The sequence below is a fragment of the Channa argus genome, chromosome 8, assembly GCF_033026475.1.
Source record: "Channa argus isolate prfri chromosome 8, Channa argus male v1.0, whole genome shotgun sequence".
Lineage (NCBI taxonomy): Eukaryota > Metazoa > Chordata > Actinopteri > Anabantiformes > Channidae > Channa > Channa argus.
The window spans coordinates 24,895,687-24,916,780 of NC_090204.1; the positions used below are offsets into that span (position 1 = coordinate 24,895,687).

The following is a 21,094-nucleotide window of genomic DNA, read 5'->3' on the forward strand; positions in this document are numbered from 1 at the left end:
AAATATACTGTACAATCTTTCTTTTCTTATTTTATTGACTTGCAATAAGCAAAAAATATACAGAGCAAGACATAGTTCTGGACAAATATCTTAAATTGTTTTTGAACCAGCTAGGTGGACATTTGCTTATTAAAATATTCACTTTGTTTATTACTTTTGTTTATACAGCAGTAACTTCCTCTGAAAACTATTTGGATAATATATTCACACAGGGCGACTGTGGTGCAGGAAGGTAGAGAGGTTGTCCACCAATCTCACAGTTGTTGGTTCAATCCCCGGCTCCTCCGGTCACATGTCAAAGTGTCCTTGAGCAAGACACTGAACCTGAACTTAGCTGTATAGCAGCTGTGTGTGTGTGTGTGTGTGTGAGTGTGTGTGAATGAGTGAATAAGAAGCAGTGTAAAGTGTTTTGAGTGCCAATAGGTAGAAAAGCGCTGTATAAGTGCAGAACATTTACCATTTACTTATTGTGTTTAACACAAAACTTAGCCAAACTTTGCAATGTATATAATAGCATCACTAAAATACTCACTGGGTACCAATTGCAGAAGTGAGGAGGTCATGGAACAAGTGAATTACTGTTTTATGATTGTCAACTCGATGTTTTAAGGTAGAGAAAAACTGGAAAACAATGTCTCCACATAAATATTTAATTTGAATGAAGGTAATGCAGTGTAGTTAAGTTGTATTCGAGTAGTGAGGCATCTTTTTCCACCTGTCATGATAAAGTAAAGTCAAATATTTCGAGTTAAAGTTATAAAGTGAAGTGCGCATCTCAAATGAAGTGAGAAGAACCTTATGAAAAGTTTAGCGTTCTGTATCTTTTGAGTTTTTAGTTGATGGGAGACCTTTGGTTTGTTACTACTGTCCCTAAACACACCATCAGCGCTGCTTAGTGTAAAACAAGCCAAGGAAAGATGTGCACATTTAACGCCTGTTGAACATACCCTACTCTTCTTCTTCATGTGCATGTCCACTTAATTTAAGAGCAGCAAGTTCGTGATGTCTACACACAAGAGTTCAACCTTCTACACTGCTGCCAGGATGAAGTTTGCAGACAGTTACAGTACATTATATGAATGGGTCAATACTGCAGCTGTTTAGGAGGTGAAGTATAAGAAACTCTTCATCGACAAGACAAAGATGAGCACTAATAAGCTTTATTTATCCAGTCACCTAAAACTGAAACACAATCGTTAGCTTCAGGAACACTTAGCGTCAGCTTTCTCGGCCAGTAGTTAAAGTGGTGTTTTTCGGGTCCTGTACCAGAGACCTGCCATCTTGAGGGTGCTGCATAGTATCACAGCTGTTCCTAGTACTGCACTCTTCTGGACAGAAATCTCAGCTGTTGTTCTTGGAATCTGCTGGAGACTTTAAGTCTTGGAATTTCTCAAGTTTCTCGTGTTCCTTCTTACAGGTGTAGCAATCCTGCTGTCACTTTGGATCACTACAGCCTCCTTCTTCTGTTTGTCCGTCACTACTATGTGAGGTTGGTTGGCCATTACCAGTTTTCTTGTCTGTATCTGGAAGTGTTATCTGGAAATATCTGTCATTCTCTGTCATTCTCAACCACCTTTGGAGGTGTGTCCCATGTGGACTTTGGAACTTCCAGTGTGTCAGCACAGATGTTTCTGTACGTTGTCCCAGCCACTTGGATATGGGATTTCATGTAAACCCTCCCCGTGTCCTGGCTGTAGATCCTATTGCTGTGGATCAGTGTCTTGTTCACTCCTGGCTCCTTTCCACAGTCGGTATCCATAACGAATCCTGGTAATGAGCTGGCTGAGGAAGTTCAGTCCTTGATGCTTGATGCTTGATGTCATCTCATTGGTAAATACTGCACTTGATTTTGACTTGTTGGCACAAATTTGGCCTCTAGGTTTGATTTCTTGAGTTCTTGATGAAGACTCACAGAGTCCTATTGATCTCCTATAGCTCCAAGAATTTCCGGAACCATGTGTGAGGCATTCAGTTATAGGTTTTCTTGTAGTCAATCTATCTTTCTATCATCATCTATCTTCTTCTTCTTCTTTTCCTTTCGGCTGCTCCCTTTCAGGGGTCGCCACAGCGAATCATGTGCCTCCATCTAACTCTGTCCTCTGCATCCTCTTCACTCACACCAACTAACTTCATGTCCTCCCTCACTACATCCATAAATCTCCTCTTTGGTCTTCCTCTAGACCTCCTGCCTGGCAGCTCCAACCTCAGCATCCTTCTACCGATATATTCACAGTTTCTCCTCTGAACATGTCCAAACCACCTCAATCTGGACTTTATCTCCAAAACATCTAACATGAGCTGTCCCTCTGATGTACTCATTCCTGATCCTGTCCATCCTCGTCACTCCCAAAGAGAACCTCAACATCTTAAGCTCTGCAACCTCCAGCTCTGCCTCCTGTCTTTTCTTCAGTGCAACAGTCTCTAAGCCGAACAACATTGCTGGTCTCACCACCGTCTTGAACACCTTTCCTTTCATTCTCGCTGATACTCTTTTATCACACAACACACCTGACACTTTTCTCCACCCGTTCCAACCTGCCTGCACTCGCCTCTTCACCTCTTTTCCACACTCACCGTTGCTCTGAACCGTTGACCCTAAATACTTAAAGTCCTGCACCTTCTTCACCTCTGCTCCCTGTAACCTCACCGTTCCACCTGGGTCCCTCTCATTCACACACATGTATTCTGTCTTGCTGCGGCTAAGCTTCATTCCTCTGTTTTCCAGAGCAGACCTCCACTTCTCTAGATTTTCCTCCACCTGCTCCCTGCTCTCACTACAAATAACAATGTCATCTGCAAACATCATAGTCCAGGGAGATTCTTGTCTAACCTAATCTGTCAGTCTGTCCATCACCAGAGCAAACAAGAAGGGGCTCAAAGCCGATCCTTGATGCAGACCCACCTCCACCTTGAACTCCTCTGTCACACCTACAGCACACCTCACCACTGTCTTACAGCTCTCATACATGTCCTGCACCACTCTAACATACTTCTCTGCCACTCCAGACGTCCTCATACAATACCACAGCTCCTCTCTCGGCACCCTGTCATACGCTTTTTCTAAATCTACGAAGACACAATGCAACTCCCTATGACCCTCTCTGTACTTCTCCATCAGCGTCCTCAAAGCAAATACTGCATCTGTTGTACTCTTTCTAGGCATGAAACCATATTGCTGCTCACAAATGTTCACCTCTGCCCTTAGCCGAGCTTCCACTACTCTTTCCCACAACTTCATTGTGTGACTCATCAGCTTTATTCCTCTGTAGTTGCCACAGCTCTGCGCATCTCCCTTGTTCTTAAAAATTGGTACCAGTACACTTTTCCTCCAGTCCTCTGGCATCCTCTCACTCTCCAAGATCTTGTTAAACAAACTAGTCAAAAACTCTACTGCCACCTCTCCTAGACACTTCCATACCTCCACAGGTATGTCATCAGGACCAACTGCCTTTCCACTCTTCATCCTCTTCAATGTCCTCCTCACTTCACTCTTACTAATCTTTGCTACTTCCTGCTTCACAACAGTCACCTCTTCTACTCTTCGTTCCCTTTCATTTTCCTCGTTCATCAACTCTTCAAAGTACTCCTTCCATCTTCCCATCACACTACTGGCACCTGTCAATACATTTCCATCCTTATCTTTAATCACCCTAACCTGCTGCACATCCTTTCCATCTCTATCTCTTTGTCTGGCCAACCTGTACAAATCCACCTCTCCCTCTTTAGTGTCCAACCTAGCATACAAGTCCTCATATGCTCTTTGTTTGGCCTTTGCCACCTCTATCTTCACCTTACGCTGTATCTCCCTGTACTCCTGTCTACTCTCTTCAGTCCTCTCAGTGTCCCACTTCTTCTTAGCTAACCTCTTTCTCTGTATACACTCCTGAACTGCCTCGTTCCACCACCAAGTCTCCTTGTCCGCTTTCCTCTTTCCAGATGACACACCGAGTACCCTCCTACCTGTCTCCCTGATCAAATTAGCTGTAGTGGTCCAGTCATCTGGAAGCACCTCCTGTCCACCCAGAGTCTGTCTCAGTTCCTCCCTGAAAACTAAACGACATTCTTCCTTTTTCAACTTCCACCACTTCGTCCTCTGCTCTGCCTTAGTCCTCCTTATCTTCCTCACCACCAGCATCATTTTGCACACCACCATCCTGTGTTGTCTGGCTACACTCTCCCCTACCAATGCTTTACAGTCACTGATCTCTTTCAGATTACAACGTCTACATAAGATGTAGTCTACCTGAGTGCTTCTCCCTCCGCTCTTGTACGTCACCCTATGTTCCTGCCTCTTCTGAAAGAAAGTGTTTACTACAGCCATTTCCATTCTCTTTGCAAAGTCAACCACCATCTGACCTTCTGCGTTCCTGTCCTGAACACCAAACCTGCCCATAACAGTCTCATCACCTCTGTTCCCTTCACCTACATGCCCATTGAAATCTGCACCAATGACCACTCTCTCACCTCTTTAGATGCTCTGCATCACTTCATCTAACTCACTCCAGAATTTCTCCTTCTCTTCTAACTCACATCCTACCTGTGGGGCATAACCACTCACAACATTGAACATCACCCCTTCAACTTCCAGCTTCAGGCTCATCAACCTGTCTGATACTCTTTTCACCTCTAGAACATTCCTCACAAAATCCTCTTTCAATATAACTCCTACTCCATTTCTCTTCCTATCTGACCCATGGTAAAACAACTTGAACCCTGCTCCTAAGCTTCTAGCCTTGCTACCTTTCCACCTGGTCTCCTGGACACACAGTATGTCCACCTTCCTTCTCTGCATCATGTCGATCAACTCCCTAGCCTTCCCTGTCATAGTACCAACATTCAAAGTCCCTACTGTCAGTCCTACATTCTTAGCTTTCCTCTTCTCTCTCTGCCTACGAACACACCTTCCTCCTCTTCTTCTTCGTCTTCGACCAACAGTAGTCCAATTTCCACCGGTACCCTGTAGGTCAACAGCACCGGTGGCGGTCGTTGTTAACCCGGGCCCCGACCGATCCGGTATGGAAGCCTTTGTCACGATTCGCATGTTTGATTTGGCATGTGTTTTACGTCGGATGCCCTTCCTGCCACAACCCTCTGCATTTATCCAGACTTGGGACTGGCACAAGAAGACACTGGCTTGTGCCCCCTTGCGGTTGCATTCTATCATCATCTATCGATCTCTAGTTTTTAATCAGTAAGTTGCTGATTTACTCTATTATTATGTCAAAATGTGACATGATAAAAAGTGAATTCATAATGCTAATGGTGAATTTAACTTTACACATTTACTGTCCATCATGTGTCCATGGTCAATGTGAACATAATGGGCTTCAGAATATCTGTCCACAAAGCAGTTAACGTCTGTGCCCTGACCCCACGTCCTGCTGCTAATTCACATACTCCGTCCCACTTTTTAAAACTCGGATTCAGCTAATACCTGTTCTTAAATGAATTCTTAATTCTTTGTTGACCAAACAGTCTCTGTGGACAACTTACTCTCCAACTTTGAGTGATCTGTACGTCTGAAAATGAAAGAACACACTGACAATACAGTATCATTTGAGTTTCCAAAAAGTCTAATAATGAATTATCAACAGGCAGGTAAACAGGCAAAATACACATCATTTCTCTGAGTTGATTGCTCAAAACTGTCATAACCAGAGGGTTTTAATTCCAGGTGATTAAACCCTCCCACCCCCACACTCAATATCCACAGGCTTCTTCTGAGAAATCGGAGCAATTTCTCCATTGCTACATTAGTAATGTAGTATAGATAATAGATAATAAAAAATAATAGATATTGAGTTTCAAACTACTGTAGTGGATAGTAATAGATTCTATATATTCTAGTATTATTCTAGTATTGCACTGCACTGCTCCCCACCAGAAACTTTCCCATTTAAAATAAACCCCTTACACAACACTCTGCAATCAGGGATCAGTCGTTATCCATCTAAAGAGGCTCTGTTCACAGTGTGTCACATCCTCATTTGGATTTTTTTCACTTTAATATTTACAATGCTCAGCTTTTCTGTGTTTGAACAATATAAAAAAAGTTTCTGACTGTTGACATGCTGAGTATCTGAATTGGTCCAGTCTAGATTCTCCTACATGTTAAAGACAGTTAATACCATATTAGGTATTTTGTTTTTGAGTGTAAAACTTGGACTACAAGTTTGTTGTTTAAGGGAAAAAAAATGCTTTATTTGCATGTTGTTAATATTTAGTATGAGATTATTTTACAAACAAAATGTATTAGTTCGGGCAGTGCACTTCTGTTTCCGCCTGGGTCTTTTGAATATGAGACTGCAAAGTGAACACAAGTGTCTAAGCAAATGAGAAAACTGTGATCATCTAGTGTTTACGCACTCGCTGCTTTTAGCTCACTTCCAGTTCTCCATCCAGTTCTGACCTGTTCATCATGATCAAACTGATCCTTTCTCTGACTCTCCTCTGGGGGCTCTTCAACACAGGTAAGGCTACAGTTTCTGCAAATACTAGAGTCTGGCCTAATTTAAACCCTCAATGAACTTTTTACATTTAACTAGAAATAATTTTGAGAAATACATCTTGGTAAAACATATTGTTGAATTTGATTAATTATTTTGGGAGTAAAAGTTCAATATAAGTCAGAAAGTGGTTCCCCTGAAGGTAAATGTCTGTTACAGGTTAAAGAACTACATTTACATTTAGATTTAATCATTAAGCAGCTGCTTTCATTCAAAGCAACTTAGAAATAACCAGTGAAGGGAAGCAGCCAAAAATCTAAGGCAAAAAACATTAAAGCAAAGCGCAAATAGAAAAAGCATTTCCAAAAAGAAAATGCTGTCAATGCTTCAGCGCTGTAAGGATTTTCCAAGCAAAGCTAAAAAAAAGCTGAACCGTCTGCTGAAATAGCTGAAATTTTTGCTTTTGCTGAAAACTGAATTGAAGCTGAACAGGCTAAAAAAGGTGAACGTTTTGCTTTTGTTGAATTAGATGAAATTTGTAAAAAATTCAAAAATAATTCAATGAATAATTCAATCAATTTAAAACAGCTGAATCGTTTCTCTGAAAGTAACTTTAACATGAAAAATTTGCATGAAAATCCTGAAACTGTAGAAATGTAATAGCTGAGTGCAAAGTTTAAGCTAAACATTTATTAAATATAAATATTACAAACAATAATGTTAAAGTTGAAATCTCAATAGGTCAAAGAAAGTTGAAGAGATTCTAACAATTGTCCAATCAGTGAACCTGGACCTATTATTGCAGGTCGACTTCACCACAAACTAATTTTACAATTTAAATGCTAAAAAAATGGAAAAAGCTTCTGGCCAAATACTAGAAGAACCGTCACTATGAGAGTTAGATTTCCTTGAAGAACGCAGAAATACCTACGTTTGAATGTATAATTTGTTGAAGAAAGAAAAAAGTTGACTGAAGAAGAGAAGAAAAAGTAGAAAAAAGTAGATAAAAGTGGAAGCTGAGAAGTTGGAGTTCATGCGATGTCCCCCACTCTGGCTGCACCAACATTCTGCAATACACACTAAAGGAGTGTGTACAATTGCCTCAAACTAAAACTGTGATTATTCCAAAAAAATGCTGAATAGAAGACTAATAGCTGAAGGTCTTCTGACTTGCTGAAAGTTTGAATGGTTTCTATAGGCTAATGTATGTACAAAGCTTACGAGAAGCTGAAGATTTCCTCAATTCATTTGATTAAGAAACAAATTGCTGAAAAAAGCTGAATATTAAAAAGAATAAAAGATGGAACCAATGATTTCCTTAATAACATTTTAAAGTTTGAACAGTGTTTGAATGCTGGAGCATTAACAGTAGATAATAATAATAATAAAGATTAGAAAAAAACATTGTACGTTTAATGAGATGAACGTAAAAAGGGAAAAAGTTAAAAGTTTGCTCTGCTACTGGTCACATGAGAAATCAGATGTCTTTCCATTATGTCTCAATAATGAGACATAATCTGTCTCAGCTGTTTCTCCTAGTGAATGTTAGGATGTTAGTAATTTTTTTTCAAGCATTATAACACTTTTTCCATTGATTATTTTTCTCTCCATTGCAGATGAAGCTCTTCAGTGTCAAACCTGCACTGATCCACAGTGTTCAAACCCAAAACTAAACAACTGTTCCTCAGAGACCATGTGTGCAACTGCTGTTTATCAAGGTAGAGTTTTCTTGATGTCACTTTTTACTTTTTAATTCAACAAGCAAAGGTTATGTTTTCTTTCAGGTACTATTAACAAACTACACTCTTCTCTGTAGACATGTCTGGATCTACAGTGCAGATAACAAGCAAGACGTGTGCATCATCCTCCCTGTGTCCAGACACAGGAAATTACCAATTATCAGTGAGCTGGCGTAATTACAGTGGTGCTGTTTATTGCTGCGATCAAAGTAACTGCAACACAGCAACTTTAAACTGTAAGTACAGATGGATAAAACAGGGCTGTGCACATGTATTTTTGAGGGGCAGGAGCTCAAGCCACAGAAGCCCATATCTGTCAGTGACAGCTCTTTAAATAATTGTTTAGTGCAAAATAATAATAATCTATCTTCTGGCTTATTCCAAATGTACTTTGTGAGAGAAATATTAATTGTGAATTGTTTTTCTGTTTCAGTGACTGCTGCTCAGCCAAATAGGTTATTGTGTTACTTTTGTATCACCAACTCTTCTTGCTCCTCCCAGTTACAATGTAAAGGAGCAGAGGACCGATGCTTCAGTAGTGAGTCTATGATACTTGTTTTAACAAATATTATGTCCAAATGTGCTCTGCTGCCTCAGAGTATTTCATAAAACTTTCCTTCTGTGAAGTTTAGAAAATCTAATTGGTGAAGCAAATAAAATTTCGCTGTATACATAACTTATATTTCAGAGTTTCTTTATGTCATAGTTTGACAGCTGTAATGACTAGAAACTGCACAGATTATGATTTTGTGACAGGGCCACAGTGAGTAAAGAGGTGAAATACATTTCCTCATAATCCAGTTCCACAGTAAAACATCAAATTATGGCTGTAACCAACGATTGTTTTCTGTATTAAATAATTTACCATATTCTTTGCGATGAAATGTTTTAATAAAACAGCAGAAAACAGAACAACAATCCTACTACATTAAATGTACGATAATGTGAGACAAAGAAACTCAGCATATTGACAACAACATGAAGCATGAAGCTGTAGTTATTTGTCCATCAAAACTTTGAAGTTAAAGTGTTGCTGTAGCTTTAAAACAAAGAATACAAGTAAAACAGGAAGAGGATCGATTCTGTGTAAATTTCTCTATTTCAGTAAAAGTACACTTAAACTTTAAATATACCATGTGACATTATTATTCTAATGCAAATTATTGCTCCTTGTGTATTATAAATTGTGTATTAAACTGGTTTCTCAACTACAGCAAAGAGTGGAAACACTTCAATTATGGGCTGCGCATCTGCAAACCTGTGCTCATTTGCCTCGAACATCCCTGCTAACATCACCTGCTGTGGGACCAACTTGTGTAATTCTGGTTCAACAACAGCTACAACATCCATGTATCATCTGCTTGGTCTCCTTGTCTTTAGCTTGTATTAAAGCAAATTAAGGAAAAACATTAGAAGCTACTAGAAAAACTCTGAGGACTGTGACTGGCAGGGAACCTAATTTTTGTCCTGTGGCTTTTGATCTTATTTAACATGTTGATTTGTTGTCATCAGTCATCGTCCCCTCAGTTTTGCTGTTCAGCTTAGGAAGTTAGTGAGTCACAGCCCTAAAACGAATGAAACATTAACACATTAAACGATGATTTAAAGAAAAGTAAATGACACACAAACACCTGCACATAAAAAAATATGATTTTGCAGCTTTGTATGGCAAATAAAAAACTGATTGTATGATGATTGTGTTCTTGTACTTTGTGAAGCAAAACTTTCTCGGAAAGACTTTAAAACACAGTCACTGACCAAATAATAATTAATAATAAATTAATAATGTCTTTAATTCTGACGTTGAAACTTTGCTCCTCAGGCCACATGAACATTGAAACGTACACTCACTGTCCACTTCATTAGGTAAAACCAGCTCATACAGCAGCTCTGCTATGAATTCAGACGATAAAACATTTTGTTCAACGCTGAGTTCATTTCGTAGAATTTTTAACCTTTATAATAGTTTTTCTCTGTTGCTGTTGTCACAGTAGAAGAGACGTCAGTAAAGACATATAACTGTTTTTCCTCTTATTAATAATTACTATCATTATAGGCAGCTACAAAATGTGGAGACTGTCATGCATTATGAAAGGAACAGTTATTAATCACACACTCACTTCCTTTCCCAATCTCTAACCGAATTCTCTTCTACAAACTTCGAACTCAGTCAAACACTTAAACAACTTAAAGTAACAAAAATCCAAACCAAGATACAAAATCTGCTTCCAGCTCAGCTAAACTTAAAATCAGTCAGTGTGTCGAGATGTGGGTCCCACCAATGTGAGGCTCCAACTAAAGTATAACTGTCAATACTATTATTCAAGAGAAAAACTACAACAGAAGGTGGGAATGTGGATGAGAAAAGCTATATATAACAAGATATTTAGTATGTTATTCTAACATGAGGCAGTTTCTTGTTATTCTAAGAGAGAATGAACAATTTTGTTCATCAATTTTATTATTATATAATTTAAGTAAAAGTCCAATATGTCATATTCTAGATAATTCTCATTTCCTGTGTGTCCATGAATTGCACTGGGAATAAGTGACAAGTCTTTGGCTATAAAGAAGCAGATTTGTCCCACATTTTGTCACAGTCCAGGATTCCGGACTTCAGTTTTCTTTAGCTTTACTTCCTGCTCCTGGCTTTTATTTTGTTTTCCCTCTGCACCAGTTCCCTGTTAGTTTCATTAGCCTCTTGTTTCTCATTAACACTGATGGTTTTCACCTGTGGCCCCTTGTCCTTATACCCAGCTCTCCCCACCGTTTGCTGCCAGATTGTCTGTCTGTCCTCCTCTGTCCCCTTCCATGTCCTACCTGATCCTCGTGTTTGGACTCTCCCACTTACGTTTTGGTCTGAGGTTTGCTTTCCTGTCTGTTTCAGTATTTTGGTTTTGTCATGGACTGTTTATTTGTCGCCTTCAGTGTCTCAGTGCATTATGTTCAGTTTGTTCGTGTCTGCCTCCCCTTAGTTACTAACTTAGTTCCGCAGCACTGTTACTTAGTTTATCTTCATGTTCTGTTTACTTTCTTTAGTTATTACTTAATGTGTTACTCCAGGGATTTTGACTTGTTTACCTTTTGTTCATAAATCCCACTTTTGACATTTCAAACCTCCCTTTTGCTGTCTCCTCTTTTCGGATCCTATTAAAATATACGCTTAGAAAGTGTGACACATTTGAGCTGGACATTAAAGTAAAGAAGTTTTCCCATGTGCTTTCTTGCAAGTTACAGCCCAACGTTAATGACTTATCAGAAAACCACACAACTTCTGTGTTTCATCATTACCAGTCAAAGTTGTGTCTCATTATTTGACACTACTTACTACATATTTAGGAAACACACACTAATTTTCATCTGGACTTCACTTGGCCTAAAGTTTGACTAAATTTCATAGTCATTTAATCCAGTGTTAGCTAATGTTAGTCTGTTGTTAGCCCCAAGCATAAATGTCTGAAACTGATATAATCTAATCAGCCACAACATCCGACTGGTGGTTTTAATGATACGGTTCATCTCTTTACACTGAGAGTGAGATGCAGAACATTGTGGCCTAAAATGTCAAGAATAAAGTATATTACAAGTATCTGTAATTTGTGCTGTATGCACAGTAGTTATCTGACACTGCCCCTCACAGCCTGATACTCAGGGTGAGAGATGACACACCCGTTATTGTACTGTGTTTTTAACACTGTAACTCTGTGGACAAGTTACACAACATTCCTGAGAAGTAAAGCGTCAAACAAACAAGAAGCATCCGGTGTGAGAATAACATCACACCAAGGTTCTCAGCTATTGGCCTAATAAGACACCTTCAGAATAAATTAGGGCAGATGATCCTGCTCAGCAGGCTCATGGGGAAATAGGAATATTCAATTTAGGGGGGTGGGTACAATACTCAGGAGCCCGGGTTTGTATCGCACTGTAACATCTGTTCCTGTATCTTAGCTACGGTGTAATGGTCACTAGAAACACGAGATTCTGCTGTGGTATTACATTGGAATGAGCCTGTACATGATTTCTGTACTGCTCGCATTGTAAGCTCCTTTATTTATGCATTAAAATATACAAAAATAAAACCAGAACTAAACGTTATTTAGTAATGTTGAGCAGTGATGAACAATAACTACATTTACTCCAGTTCTGTGCTTTTGTACCATTTTGGCGACTTGAACTCCACATGTCGAGTAAAAAGTACAATATTTAGCAGAGTACAAGTATCTAACATTGTACTCAGGTACAGTAGCTGAGAAATGCCACACCTGGTGAAACCGGGTGTGGCATCTGTCTGCGTAAGACAATGTCAATATCAGTTACACATTGATATTCACGAGGAGGAAATTGTTATTGTGTCTCATATTTTTATTGATATTTGTGATCTATGTTGGCTGATGTGCAGGATAACAATGGTGCTGAATGTTCCTCCGTGAACTTCCTGACATTCAAATGGTGGAGTTCAGCCTCTTTAGACATTTTCTGTCCCTTTTCAGCCGGGTGGGCACAAACAACTCTTCTCTTATGGTCTCAGAATTCTCCTTTGTTCAACATGCCTTCACAAACATGTGGGGCTCAAATAAGACTTTTATTGTGAAGACTCAGATTTAAGAAGCTCAAACCTGATTGTCGTCCCACTGACTCTAATTCCTCCTTCAAATGAAATGATAACACTAGAGGTTCACATACTTTTCCCACACACATAAATGAATAGGTATAGTTTTTTTAATCACATTTCCTGCCATGTGATCGGGAATCTGATGGATCTGCAGATCATGTGTGGTGCTGTAGAAGTCGTTAAAGTGTGATTTATTGGTCAGAACCTTTGGTTGTGCCAGATCCTCATCCTGTTAATAAAACAAGGTTTTGAAGACGACAGCATGTGCAATTTCATTCCCCCACAAGATCTTACTAATCTTCCAAATTGTAATCTCACCATGGTTTTAGTCCAGGGTGTAAGTATGCAAACATGAATGCTTTTACACTCGGACTTGGACTTCCCTATATTGAAATATAGAGTATTCCTCTTCTTCTAGCTGAAAACCTCCTCCGTGATGACATCATTAGAAGTTTAGATGATCTCATCTGCAGGAGCTCTGCATAACCAGGTTGACTATGATCACAACAAGATGACATAATCTGAACCAAAGGTTCCTCTGTGTGACGTCATCCGAAGGCATATTTCAGCTAGAAGTAGAGAGATAGTTTGATATAGGGAAGTTTAATTGCATTCATGTAAATGTACTATACCAACTAGAACCAAAACCTGTTAAGTAATTTTCAAAGTTAATTTTTTCTGGTCCAATTCAGTGGACAGTTTGAAGACTTGGTGGTTTTTTTCCCTTCATCTGTTTCTTTTAAACATAGAAAAACACCAAAAAATTCAATGCATCACTACATGTCAAAGGAGAGTTGGTCTTGTCCACCCTAGAGTGAATGAGTTGGAAAATATTTCTCTGACGTTGGAATGAAGGAATGGACGTGGTTGTTTTGATTGACAGCTGAGTGCAATTGCTGTGTTCAGACACATGAGCGACTTTTGGAGATTTCCAAAATGTGTGCGTGATTCAAATGGGTGTTTGAGAAACACTGTGAAGCACTTTGGGAATCAGAGCACAGATCTACACCTTTATCATTTTCCACTGTCAGTGCAGATGAACGCAGCCCTAAAATGTACAAAGATCTCAGCTATCCACTAAAACATAAAAACTATTTTGACCATGGCACCTGCCATAAAATATAATTGGCAGAGATGCTCAGACAGAGAAATTTGGAGGAGGAAACACACAAACATTTGCCAAATTCTTTGTTGATTCAAAGGCCTGATGGCAATACTAGCAAAATAGCTGTTGAAGAGCAGAGGAAACATTTGTGGGAATCAAAGAGCTCGAAAACACAAAATACCATTTATTGCACAGCACAGACCACCTTCCAATTACTCTGTGATGGAAGCTGTGTCCACTGAAGTGTCTGCAGGAGTCCCCGTAAGGACATCACAGCACACTGTCAAAGCACCAAATCAAGCCGAAGAACGGTGCACCGTTAATCCACCAGACTTCTCTACTCAGTGCTAAGGTGCATTGAAGCTGCTCTGGTGGCACGTGGGAAATCAACACCTATAATTTACACGGCATCTCCTTTAAGCCATGTCTAAAAATAACAAAGACGCTGCTCCTGGTGTTTATTTGCTTAACATTATCAGTGCAAATGAACATTCCGCACCATGAGAAACAAGAAGCAACAGTGAGAGACTCACGTCATAGGAAGGCCGTTCCTAAGTGAAAAATGTCAGACACGTCCATACCTGTCAAACCGTACCAGCCCTAAAGACGTGGTCATAGTTTGTTTCAAAGAAGGAAATGAACCCGACGCATGAACCAAACAACAAACGCAAACCTGTGCGTGACAGAACTAAGTGTCATGGAATCATTGTAGTGGACCACATGTTGGACATGTTGCAAGCATGAGGTGCCTGGGTACAGCGTGCAGGAGGCACAACATGACACAAAAAAGTTTGACTTAGAGCAAAAGTGTGGATGGATCAGGACAGGTGTCCTGCACACAGACAGGAGGTAGCGTGGCTAACAGCCTGGTGAAGCAATACCAGCCTGGGGTTTATATAGAGCCGATAATGAGCTTTAGTTTCCACTGCAGCCAGAGAAAGACACAAAATGGGACATTGTCTTTCGTTATATTGCTGTGAGTAAATCGAGAAGCTCTTCATTGAACACTGCATCCCCGTACATTTCAGCTCCAGCAGCACATGGAAGCAGAAGCTCGTCCATGCAAAACACAATGCTGAAAATAGTCCACACGTTTGATACTTTTAGGTTGGGCGACTGTAATTCCATATCCTAAGATCCTGCAATTAATCGTTAATGCTGCAGCAAGAGTGCTGACTGGAATTAGCAAGAGAGATCATATTTCACCTTCACTAGCTTCTCTCCATTGGCTTCCCATTAAATCTAGAATAGAATTTAAAACCCTGCTTCTTACATATAAAGCTCTGAATGACCACTTTGATCTCACAATGCAGGTCTACTTGTGTTTCCTAGAATTTCCAAAGGTAGAATGGGAGGCAGAGCCTTTAGCTATCAAGCTCCTCTCCTGTGGAACCAGCTCCCAGTTCAGATTCAGGAAACAGACACCTTCTCTATTTTTAAGTCTCGGCTTATAACTTTTATTATTGATTTTATTCTGTAAAGTGCCTTGAGATGACGTTGTTGTAAATTGACGCTATATAGATAAAGTTGAACTGAAGACAGCCTTTATAGCTGTTCAGTATTTAACTCTTGTGACCACAATCAAGTCTTAAGGCCAATGGATCCCATCCAGTCAGTCAGTGCCTTTCAAATCATAGGGGAAACCAATGCAAAAACAGCCCTTTAACAGAAAAGTGGGACGCTCTCTGTCTTGATGCTGAATAAGAATGCAGGATTGATTCACATTACAGGATTGTAAGCATTTACTGTTTTATGGCTAAGTGCATTCATTTCATGAGGACAATGATGGATGCAGATGCCGGATTCCATTCAGAGAAGTAAATTCCTGCAAGTCAACCAGTACTTTTTAAGAAACTGCAGGCGCTGTGAAGCCTGTGTGGTTTCTGAGAAGACTCTTGTTTTTTTATTACATTCTCTACAAGTGCAGGTACATAAAAATGTTGTTAAAGACACATTTAGATTAGAGAAGTGGCATCCTGGCATCTTTTTCAGGATGTCGATTTCATTTTAAAATACAGGCTACATATTTCTCTTGAAACCCCCATCACACTTTATATAAATGGACTGTTTTGGAAATATTACAAATATAGCATATTACTGATGTTTTAGGTTATAAGCAGCATTTGGGGTCAATGGGTTAGTTGTAGCTGCTTAATACAGACATTTAAAACACTGATTCCATCAATCTAAATATTTTTTTAAGTTATTTTAATGTTAGTCATGTTCATGAATAATTGGACAATGATGCAAATGTTATCCTTTTGGCTCTGTACACCACACTGGATTTGAACATTTGATGAAATCAAGATGTGTTTACAGCCATTGTAATTCATACAGCCCCAGTTTCTGTGGCTAATAAATATTCAAATAATCTTAAATTGTAGAAAGCTTTGTTTTCAAATGCATTGCAGTCAATAGCTCCTCTTCAACACACTGCTGTGAATTTCCACTGAAGAAAAAATAACATGGTGACAAGACGGTTGTGAGAGATGGTTTCAAACTACTTTTTAAAAATCTTACTTTACACCTAAATTGTAATTGTTCCAAAGCTTTAGCACATAAATTGCAAAAAGTGTCACATTTTGTAAAACTCTTATCAGGATTCTTTATCAGGATTAAAAAAATGGCCAGATAATATTTTTATCAATATTGTTGCCACCTACACTATAGACGAAGGCATCGTTAGTGCTGAATGATATCTAATAATAATAATAATAACAGGCTTTTTCTCTACAGCACCCTCATGTACAAGTGCCTTAAAGTGCTGTATATCAGCTACATGAAAATATTAATAGAAGCACTTTATATTCAAATCTGGAGCTGTGCCAGGACAGGTGTAATGTTATTGCACCTTTTAGTTCTGTGATTGTATGTATATGTTCATGCAGCATTGGGGACTTACATATTCCAAATATAGGATGCCACACCCGTGTGTGTAATGTCTTACAAACCCTTTCATTATGATCAGCATGAGTCGCATAACATTCTAAAAACAGCGTGGGAGCAATGTGACCCTGTAACATTCTTCCTGTTAAATATTGCAGGTAGTTTTTGTAGGAATAGAGTTACACACTGCAGCTCTAAAACATTAAAGACCTGACAACTCCCCCCCCCCACCAAAAAAACAAACAATGTAATGACCATTTTAAAGTGTAAGTGTTTCCTTACACTGGAATTTCCCAACCAAATCCAACTCAAATCAGAAGTGGCCAGTTTGTCATCAGGTGTTGCTGCTTAAAAAAAAAAAAAAAAAAAGGTGTGGTGAAGTGTGATGTCATAACGGTTTTGTAAAGAATTCTGAAAGCTGATATGATTGCGATCACGCCCAATTTGTCAGTCCAGACTGACAGCAGTGCATAAAGCTCAGAAAGATCGTTGGCTGTAGTATCACCATCCAGAAGACTAGTCCACACTACTTTACTGTTCATCATGATGAAGCTGATTCTTTCTGTGACAATCGTCTCATGGATGCTCTTCAGCACAGGTAAATGCATTTTTGTATTATTTATTTAAAGAGCCCGGCCTAGTTTAAGCCTGTTTTATATTATCAGACCTACCATATGATGTACTTTAATAATCCCTGAAGTTACACATCCAGAGGGGAACTTCCTTTTTAAAATCTATGACCACCAGTAACCGTAACAACATTCCACATCTGACTTGTGTTTTTCCCCATTTCAGCTGCAGCACTTCAGTGTCAACAGTGCTCAAATGAGACCTGTTCAGCCACAACAGACACCACATGTGAAAAAGACTCTGCATGTTTGACGTCTTCCGGTCTACGTAGGTTTCCGTCATCCCATTTATTTCATTTTCAGTGAAATACATGTATTACCAGACAGTGTGTGCTTCCTGTCCACCCTAACGTCCCGCTCTTGGTCTCTGTAGTCACCGTGTCTGGAGTTACGGACCGGGGCATTATCAAGACGTGTGTACCTGCCTCCACGTGTGCTTTAGGCAATCAGACATTCTCACAGAGTGTTTTTAACCTCAGCATTATTTTGAATGCTTCGTGCTGCAACACAGATAACTGCAACTCTGGAACTCTGAACTGTGAGTACAGATGGTTAAGTCTCTTGTTTGAAATCTAGGATAGATGAGACAACTGGATACTTCACTTGCCGCTCTGTTCTATTGTTGAATCCCCTCATCCTGTATCAAATGATGCTTTCTGTTTCAGTTCCTACCACTCCACTACCCAACAATCTGCAGTGCTACACTTGTGAGTCCACCAGCCCTGGCTGCATCAAAACACAAATACAGTGTAAGGGAGTTGAGGATCGCTGCTTTCGATCTGAAGGTGAGTTTTACCAAAGCTTCACTTTTACGGACGTTTCTATTTTAATTATCTGGCTTTATTTTATTTACAAGACCTGAATGCAGTTGGGTGCAAAGGTTTGAGTGCTTCTATATTTTGAAATAGCAACAAGAATTTTTTAACCTTTTGTTCTGATTTATAAAAGTCATCATTTTACTAGAACTTTTCATATATCCTCCTTGAGGACATCTGATGATGAAAAAACAGTTGTACCAGCTCAATGTGCATTATTACTATTATTAGTGTTACATTTGCATCCCCCCGCATGCATTTCCCTGAAAGGGGATGCAAACTTAACCCTTAACCTCAATTAATAATATCATCGTTGCGTCACTAACAGTAATCCAGAGTAGTGGCAGACTCTGCACTTATATAGTGCTTTTCTCCCTATTGGCTCTCAAAGTGCTTTACTCTGCTTCTTATTCACCCATTCACACTAACAATCACACACACACGCACACACTGATGGGGGAGCTGCTATGCAGCTGGCCAACACTCGCCGGGAGCAACTAATTTTCTTTTGGATTGTGTAAATATTCTAATCTGTATTCTAGTAGTTGTACTTCGTGATTTTTTGTAAAACTGACTTTTCCTCTACAGGGACAGTTGCAAACACCACCGTTGTGTCCCTCGGCTGCACATCTACAAACCTGTGCACAGCTGGTTCCAACTTAGATTTCACGGCCAGTGGTTCTAAGATCCAGTGCTGTGGAACTCCTTTGTGTAACGCTGCTTCAACAACAACTACAACAACCATGTATTTTCTGCTTGGACTCCTTCTCTTTAGCTTCTATTAAGTCAGTAAATGTGGAAGAAGCACCTTTGAAATCACTCTGAAATGACCTTTTGACACTTGAACTGGGGTCTACTTCTCACTACCATCTTTAATTTGCTGTTACTAGAAAATCCAAATGTGGAAAAAGCTGAGATGGGATAGCAAGTTAATTACCACATATAATACCTGAATATTTACTCTTTATATACTGAATACCATATTTTTTGTACAGTTGAAGTTGTTTTCATAAATGTATAAATACAAAACTCCAGTTAATGCTACGATATGTGACATTTGAGAATCAACTTAGCAGTAATATGACATCTGAAATCAGTCCAACAAGGACATTTATTGACCACACCTTGGTCCATCTTAAGTCATCTGCAGGCTAATTTGTGCACAAGTCTGTAGGACGTAACAAGGCAAAAAGGCCTCACACTGCCTCCTTCTGGTAGAAACAATTTACTGCAACGTGCAACGTGTCAACACAATATTTTGCTGTTGAATTACTTTGGAATATATGGATCTATATATGATAGAATTGTTGTTCCAATCCAGACTAACTTCAATAATGGATTACAGCTTTGGTCATTTGCTTAGACACGTCTGTCCACACACACAGGCCAAAACGCAAGTTCACTGCACAAAATGACACATTTTGTTCTTAACACCAGTAAAACATTCCAAACATGCAACGAAAGCTAATTTTCCCTCAGCACAACCTGTGGTGCCTTCCTTTCACAACAAACCACAAAATACACTGGAGATAACCAAGCTGTTTCAAAAAGGCTGCTGAAATACTATAAAGATTTTCTGAGAAAGTTTTGATCCATGTCTGTGGGCAGATCTTTCTGTGCCCAGCTGTCTGACAGTGAGTATCCAGACCAGACCGGCTCTCACTAAAGACCAGCACTGGTTCTGCATTCTTCCTTTCATTCCAAGATTCAAATAACTGTATTGATCCCTCAAGGAAATTACATTGCCTTGCTACAGCTGATCTGGCTGGAAAAGTAGAACAGAAAAGAAAAGCACCTCAACAATCTGAGGGGAAACCACATAGACAAAGAAAAAAAGTTACTAACTACTGAGATACAACAATAAACAAGCTGATCATCAATGAAAAAAAACCAAAGGTATTGCCACCTACAATCAGAAACTTTTAGTTTACTGCTTCAGATTTCTTTTTATTCCATTTTGCTGAGTAATGTAAATGCTACAATGAAAATGTATTTAATTATTTATTTGATGTAAAATAAAATGTATCTCTTAAAACTGTCAGTTGTGACAGCACTGAATTGGTAATGTTGCAAAGCAGCATCTTTCCTGTTTCTGACCTGACAGAATCTATTCTAATAGCTCAAAGGAAGCAAGAGGTAAGTACAGTTTGGGAAGGAAATGGTGCTAAAGTTTGCAGTGCACGATGGTTTTCAGTAACTCTGAGCCACTGATGTCCCACAGCCTTCCACACAGATCACTTTGAGCAAAGTGATTATCTACTGTGTGTAAACTGCTACTCAATCGTGAATATTTACTGTGGGGACGTATCTTCTAAAAGTGTCCTGCAAAGTTGGGTTAACATGAACATAGTCCTAAATGGATGCTTGCCAAAGCCAGAATCTCAGCCAATCCCAACTGTCAGTTGAAACCCCAAAAACTGTTTGATCTGGCATCAGACGTCCAGAGGATGAAACATGCGTCAACTCGAACTAGTTTAGATACATTCTTGTTGATTCTAAGGCTTAATGGCTTTGCCTTTCAAAGCAAGAGCAGAGTAAACATTTCTCAAATTGGTCATAGTATGTGTTACCCATTGTACGTCCCTTTGGACAAAGACAACTATAAAAATACTTAATGAATGATAAATGGTCTGCACTTATACTGCACTTTTCTACCTTATTAGTGCTTTACACTGTTCCCACTTCACCCATTCACACTCACCAACTGGGCCTTCACTCAGTGGGGGCAGCTAACTCGGGTTCATATCTTGCCCAAGGACACGACATGTGACGGAAGGAGCCGGGAGTCCAACCAACTAACATCCCTAAGGTTGATGGACAACTGATCCACAGTCGCCTCTCTTGCAATTGTAAATAACA

The 21,094-nt window shown here is 39.4% G+C and overlaps 1 protein-coding gene and 1 long non-coding RNA gene across 2 annotated transcripts; both read left to right on the top strand.

Annotated features, from left to right (window-relative positions):
• Positions 1–6,378: 6,378 nt before the first annotated feature.
• On the top strand, positions 6,379–9,816 carry LOC137132063 (uncharacterized). Its single transcript, XR_010915065.1, has 5 exons — positions 6,379–6,470; positions 8,063–8,164; positions 8,263–8,421; positions 8,619–8,723; positions 9,400–9,816. It is a non-coding gene; the product is annotated as an uncharacterized lncRNA (long non-coding RNA).
• A 7,414-nt stretch (positions 9,817–17,230) lies between these two features.
• Positions 17,231–20,276, top strand: LOC137132181 (phospholipase A2 inhibitor and Ly6/PLAUR domain-containing protein-like). The gene is made up of 5 exons (XM_067514396.1): positions 17,231–17,389; positions 17,587–17,688; positions 17,794–17,958; positions 18,086–18,205; positions 18,824–20,276. The coding sequence occupies exons 1-5, from the start codon at positions 17,335–17,337 to the stop codon at positions 19,018–19,020; spliced, it is 639 nt and encodes a 212-aa protein (XP_067370497.1). The 5' UTR covers positions 17,231–17,334; the 3' UTR covers positions 19,021–20,276.
• The last annotated feature ends 818 nt before the right edge of the window (positions 20,277–21,094 follow it).